At 32.9% G+C, this 7576-nt stretch overlaps 1 protein-coding gene across 1 annotated transcript; it reads right to left on the reverse strand.

Annotated features, from left to right (window-relative positions):
- Positions 1 to 6255, reverse strand: LOC117340063. The gene is made up of 4 exons (XM_033901831.1): positions 6111 to 6255; positions 3050 to 3170; positions 2697 to 2848; positions 1 to 1628 (listed from the first exon to the last, which is right to left on the reverse strand). Exons 1-4 carry the CDS (start codon positions 6154 to 6156, stop codon positions 1402 to 1404), a joined length of 546 nt encoding a protein of 181 aa, XP_033757722.1. The 5' UTR covers positions 6157 to 6255; the 3' UTR covers positions 1 to 1401.
- Positions 6256 to 7576: the final 1321 nt, after the last annotated feature.

Here is a 7576-nt window from a genome sequence, read left to right on the forward strand (position 1 = left end):
GATTGTTTAAAATTTTATCTAACTATTTTTAATTAATTGTCTAATTTTGAAAAGACACTCGCTAAAGCTCGTGCCTTTTCAAATTGGAAGATTGATTAACTGGAGTTGGCTAAAAATGACAAACGACCTCCACTCGTTAGAGAACCTCTATGTGTCTAAATGAATCACTCCTCTGGGGAATTGGTATTCAATATCTCCTTGCTAGGTTTTGTTCCAACATACACATGAGTTTATTAACGAAAAACAAAACAAAACAAGCATAACACTTTTTGTACAAAAAAAACATTCTTTTGTCATAGATAATATAAATATAAAATTGTCTTATCGCATGGAAAATGTGTTCTCATAAGAAATACAAAAATAAAAACACCGAAAGTTATTGTTAGCAACAGATAAATCACAGATTAACTCATTCATATGCGATCATCAATTTGATTTGAATAGTCTAGATTTAATTTATTCAAATCAAATAAGCAGAAGATAAATATCTGACTATCAGAATTCTTTTGGGTTTTTTTTATACACTTAAAACATTTAAAAGTAATAAAACTTTCTGATCTCCTGACATTTAAAGTTTTGCCGTGGCAGAATAGATAGGGTCGTTGAAGGGAGACATAGCAGTCCGAAATAGGACCAGTGTGGATTTAGAGATCGCATATGAAAATACAGTACATGTCAATCAAAATGTCTAAATATATATATCACATATATATACACTTCATGAGACTGAAATACCAAGTCGAATATTTAGTAATTTGTCATACTAGATATCAAAAACATCAAATTAAATGTTTAGGTACAGGTTATATTATATATAAATGTCAAATAACTTAGCATATACTATATATATGGAATGTTAGCTTATGTTTATATATCAAATATCAATTACCTCTTCGAGTCAGTAAAAAAAACTTTTAAAACCTGAAAAAATATATTTAATGGCATGGGTTCCCTTTAAACTTTAAACGCAATTCTACATTCACGTAATGTAATCTACCAGAAACGGTATGTCCAATCAGCCCAGTCTCAGATGTATCCAATAAGTAATAAGTATGTTCTTTTATATATTATTATTAGCAAAGTATTACACCGGCAGGAAACGTTAATGAAAAAAGGACCACATGGGCTCACTTTAATGACATTAATAGTGTTGTTGCAGTCGTGACTCGACATATTTTACTGTTTCAGATCAAAAACTCTTAATTGTTCTTATTATAAATCATTATAAGAAATCTTTTTTGATATTGATAAACGCTTCCAATTTAACATTAAAAAAATATAAACACTGTTAACTTAAAAAAGTCTTAATGAAAAATCCACATATACTTTAGAAAAAGCAATCAATAATCGTTGCGAAAACCTTGAAAAGGGTTTCCTGTAAGTAAAATGCAGATTCCTTGTCTAGTGTTTTTCTGGTTGTGTTTGATCCACCGTTGACGGATTAGACTGTCCTGCTTCCGGGGCCGGGTACGACGGTGGCGGGACGTTTGTATTGCCATACGTCACGGGTGAAGGGTAAGCCGTCATTGGCACTTGGTTGGCACCGACTGGTGCATGTGGGTTCGGCTGTTGATAGAAACCCTGCTGTTGATAAGGGTAGGTTGCCTGTTGACCACCGTAAGAATTTACTGGAACGTAAGATAGAAGTTTTCGTTAGCTGTAGTAAGATTACTTTGGAGAAAATTGGTGACAATATTCTCAGAGATTCAGTTATACAATGCACTATCATCCTTCCGGAAAAAAAACATTCGAAATATTTCGAAATGTCAAAAAGCTTTCAGGTGTTAATAGCTATCAAATTTAAGTAACCTTTCTTCCATTATGAATTACATTTACAATAGAAATAAACTTGGCACCACTAATCCTGTTTCCCTCTCTGTGTTGATAGAAACTCATCATTTCCACTAGCATATCGTATGCTCAGCAGTTAACTCAACTTTTAACACAAAGCTGTTCTCTATATTTCAATAGATATGAAATGTATCAACAAATTATGGTTTCGTTATTATAATGCTATTTTGTCGTTTTTATCTAGAATCATTGTTTCGTTATTATGACTTTTTTTTGTTGTATTCCAGCTATGATCCTTGTTTCGTTATTATGTCGGTATTTTGTTGTTTTCAGCTAGAATCGTGGTTTTGTTATAATGTCGGTATTTTGTTGTTATTATGACGGTATATTGTTTTAGCTAGAATCATCGTTTCGTTATTATGACGGTATTTTGTTGTTTTTAGCTAGAATCGTTGTTTCGTTATTATGACGGTATTTTGTTTTTTTAGCTAGAATCATGGTTTCGTTATTATGACGATACTTTGTTGTTTTAGCTAGACTCATGGTGTTGTTATTATGACGGTAATTAGTTGTTTTTTTAGCTAGAATCGTGGTTTTGTTATTATGTCGGTATTTTCAGCCAGAATCATGGTTTCGTTATTATAATGTTATTTTGTTGTTTTTTAGCTAGAATCATTGTTTCGCTATTATGTCGGTATTTTGTTGTTTTCAACTAGAATCATTGTTTCGTTATTATGACGGTACTTTGTTGTTTTTAGCTATGACCCTTGTTTCGTTATTATGTCGGTATTTTGTTGTTTTTCACCTAGGATCATGGCTTCGTTATTATGTTATTATGACAGTATTTTGTTATTTTTGTAAAAAAAAAAGTAAAAAAAAGAAAAAAAGAAACACAAGTTCCTTACCGACTGCGACGTTTCCGCCAGGTTGGTTTTGATATGGTGCAACTACCACTCCACTTTTTTTCTTATTGCAGTGATAACAGAGACATACAAATAATACGATGGATCCAATGAAGCAAATAACACCAATGACAGCTCCAATGATCAAACCAGTGCTGAAAACCATGAACATGATTAATAAAATTATCATCTAGTTATATTATTTTTGATGCAATATAACCTGCTAAAAAGTAAGTGTATAGTAACGCAGTTTATCATACATATACAAAATATATACATGTATAAGACTAATTGTCTATAAATGCCATTTTTCTACAGGGTGTATTGTATTGTTTAATATGAAGCTTTAAACTTACTATGAAGCGCAACACTCTCTATCGTAGTAAGATCCACAGCAGCCGTGTTGACAATAGATGTAGTACCTGTACCAAACACTAGAATAAAGTTGTGCCGTGCACACCTCAGCTGCCTCTCCGCCTGGTGAGAGAAAACATAAATATATAAACAAGGCGGTGACACATCATGAGGATGAAACTTTAACTTTGTAAAGCGATAAAATAGCTGAGTTTCTATATCACGATTCTATATAATATAATATAAACAATATAACAATATAATATAACCAAGCATAAAACCTCACATTCTCTCGCTCCATTCACACCTTTTTCCATCTAATCTCTACCCGTCCTAAACTCCCGCTTCCGAATATGATATTCTTTATTTCAATTCTAATGTCATCTTGTGGTTTACACTGTTGTTGGGAAAACCTGTGCCCGATCCCCGTTGTATATTTATGATACAATAAAAATGGTTAAATCAAATAAAACCAACGGTGTAGGTTTAAAACATTCATAAGGTCCCATGAGCTTTGTTGTCGCTAATTTATTGTCGTCCAATAAATGTTTTCGACAGGGTTTTGTAAACAATCCGGCCATGTGAATAGCCTTTGAAAATATATGGTTTACGTCCATGTAAATAGAAATACCTCTCCAAATAAACAATTGAAATATGTTACAAAATACTACACGATAAAAAAAAGTTCCATCATCTTCGAATGTTCAAATCTTGCAGAAATATTTAGCTTTTAAGCCATACAGCGATCTTCACTTATTGTACATAACAAAAATTTCAGTTTGCAGAATAAACTTTAACCCAACTTTGGAAATTGGAAATCTTATGCCCATCTAGCTTGTTTGTTTGTTATAGGATTTGTGTCCTCGTTACAACAAAATAGTATGCCTGCTATGATACGAAAAAGCATGACATTGATTTATTAATTAACGGGTAAATTCAGTCAAAAAATGATAATTTTAACGGATGATCAACAGAAAAAACATTGGTTTATTTATCCCTAGCGATATTTCATTCCTCACTTATCTTTAATGTTTGTCTGTGAACCGTACGTTGACTCTGTAGGTCGTAGATGATAGTGAGATTTTATCCAATCATTTTCTTTGCACTATTATATAATGCAGGTTCAAAAAGAGGAGACATCCACACGAGATAAAATTTGAAAACACATAAGGTACTACTGAAGACAATAGAAATGTTGCTAAGTAAAGCTCTTGCCTGAACTTTAAATACGTTTCCTTGTAAGAACAAAAGACTTTTAACAAATTACATACATTTGATTTTTTTTTTTTTTAATGATTGTGTTAAAGTTGCTTATAAGTAACTAAATCTGGCCATTTGGCTGCATGCCTTACAACGTAGAAGTTCTGTGCTATTGTTTTGTATCGCACAGGTTGTACTGTATACAGTAGGTGCAGTACTTATAATTGAACGCAAATGAGATCCCAAGATGACCGTCTCAACAAAGTATACACTTCAAACATAAAATACCGATTATTTCTACTATTACCATGTAACGGAAGTGAAACTAATACCTAAATTGTTCCGTCATATATTAACAGGTATGATTTATACAACTTCCTCACAAATGAAGATTCATCGTCTCGCTTTTAAAATAGCGTGCATTAATATGGCGAATGATCACAGTTCCGCCATCTTGGATTCAATGAAAAAGTTCAGGAAACCGGTTCGGTTCCGCTGGTACATTGCATTCAATTACGAGTGCATCAGAGCTGGAACGAACCCGATAATTAACACACGGTAAGTAGGCGGTTAGGGTAATTAGGTAACGTGACAATAGATTGACCTCAGAATACTTTAGACGTCCAAGTTCGCCCTGTACGGATTTAAAACAATCACTGTGTAATCAGTGATCGGTGACCTAAAAGCCCTCTTTGCTTTGTGTGCCCAGGTACCCACCGTCGAGACCAGTATTGTATGCTAATATGTGACATATCATGAATCGTGAGCGTGAGACACGTTTATGTGTATTGCGTGAAGAACATTTGAGGACCTAAATAGAATTTCTTTACACACAAAAGGACACGCGAACTATTGTCTCGGGATAGTTTATCATTGTTTATTTCTAGAAGTTTAACTACATCTTAGCAACAGTCATTAGCAATGCTCACCATTACGTTTTAAACAAATTTGATCAGTTTCCAATAATTTAAGCAAGAGCATTGCGCACAAGTTGTCTTCCGATATGCTTTTACACTTTTGTATGTTAATACTTTGTAAATCAAATACACCGTAACAAAGTTAATTGGTTAATGAACTGCGAATGTATTTATCTCCTTAATATAAACAATATAAATCAATGTGATCTACCCATCCATCTCAACTGTGTATGTGATGATCGAACCGTCTAGAAAAAAGAAGTAAACATTTACAAATCCATTTTATCCATTGTAGCTACGTGTAAGGTTCTGTTTATATTTTTTATACCTGAAGAACGAATCAACTATTAAACCTAGGATGCAGTCTTGAATCCGTTATTGCGTGTATACTGTATACAGCTAAATCATCGAATTTGGCAATAACCCTTTTGTAAAATACTTCTTGATATTTTGTGATGTTCCATACCATACCATATACTCTAAAACGAGTTCCAGTACAGGATTATCTAGTTTTAGAGTTAGAGTATAGAATGGAATTGGTTTGATAGTTTCATTACAGAATCAAACAGTTTCACCATTAAAGAACAGAACGAACCCGTTCCATAATAATAACAAAAAAATACATTATGTAAATTATACGTTTCACATGTCCATAACGAAACGGACGAATCTCCATACATTGTACCTAGGATGTTTTACTTTTAAAAGAAAATCTTAATAAAATCTAGTAAATGTTAAGTAAAAATGTCGTTACAACCAAACTTCTGACAAAAACCATAATTTTCACCCTGAAGAAAATGTTTTAAAAATTAAGTATGGCCAATGCCTTACAATACATACAAATCTTCTACCATTTACCATTCAAAGTTAATTCTGTTATTGCGTGTATTGGTGTTTTATGGAACCGCATGTAAACCAAAACCTCAAACTGTCATAATTTACCTACCTGCTAACATTCCAAGAATGTACACTATAAAGATGACGTCCAACATGGTGATAAGTATTGCTATCTTATTAAAGCGATTTCCTCATCAGTTTAAACATAAACATCGAAGTCAGTAACACGGCGATATACCCCACTCTGTACATACAATATCTCAGTTTACCTATATATACAATATAATACATAAGAATCGACTGTACGCATGTACCATATGCACGGTTCATCGACCATGAAGTTTACATATCCCCTCTTGGGGTGTTTCGTCAGCTTTAAACAGAAAACATAACAACTAAAGGTCTTATTTCCCTATATGTTTTACGAGTTGGTTTCTTTTTTATGGTTAATTTAGAGCGGTCTTTTCAAATATAGCTTATTTAATTAGAGTGGTTTCATTACTGACAAAATTCAGAGATAATTACTTAATAAAGGTTTCTCGGAAACAAGTTTGACTGCACTGTATCTAGGGTATTGTTTATACCAGATACAACACATTACAGCTGTGTTTTGATATGGTGAATTGTGTGCAATACAAAGTTCATATCAGTCAATAACATATCTGCTGTCGCTATGTCGATAGTAAACATTATGCCGAAAAGATATTAAACAAAAGTACTCAAACTAACGCTTTAACGTTACTCTTGTGAGAAAAGTAAACAAACTTATCAGTATTATACATATATATATTGACATACTAAAAATTTAAATTAAAAATTAAAAATCTAAAAAGTATACTACACTTATGATTTGATTTGAGTGATGCAGGTATATTACTTAAAAGCTGTACTGATTATGTTTTGATTTAGAATTTTACGAATTGTACCATCAAGATAGTCATCACATTGCTACTATGAAACCCTGGTCTGCGTGAATCAGAGTAGAAATAAAGTCTATATTTTCATGTGCATCATTAAATGCTCAAATTAACGTTACATCATTCCGGACCATGTCTACGTCACCTCCAGGGGCTTGTGTCAGTATGAAGGAAGGTGGAGTTTTGTCCAATATTACACCATCAAGCTAACCTGAAATGAAAAAGAGTAATGGATGGAATCTCCTTTATTGTGACATGTCAAGGAACGCTTATTGAAGCATATCAAGACAAGAAGTTTTTTGAAGAATAAAGCAGATTTACTTTTGCTACTGCAGTGTATCTGAACTAAACGGAAAAGTAACCGTCGCTTTTAATTATTCCATAACAAAAGAAGTCTTATAAACGCTTCATTAAGATCATTAAAATGGTCCTTACCTTTCCAGTTATCTTTAAATGCCATCCTCTTTTTTCAGGAACTCTTGCATGACAGAATCACTCACTAACATGTATACATTTTATTGTGGTGGACTGCAGACCAAGGTAGACTTCCCTGATGTAGTCATGTTTAGGAGACATTTGGGAAAACAAATAATATAACAACTTCATTAGCTATGTGTAAGGAGAGTTGTAGACTAGCCTATATCACTAGGATATCAAA

The sequence above is a fragment of the Pecten maximus genome, chromosome 12 (assembly GCF_902652985.1).
Source record: "Pecten maximus chromosome 12, xPecMax1.1, whole genome shotgun sequence".
In the NCBI taxonomy this organism is placed as follows: Eukaryota; Metazoa; Mollusca; class Bivalvia; order Pectinida; family Pectinidae; genus Pecten; species Pecten maximus.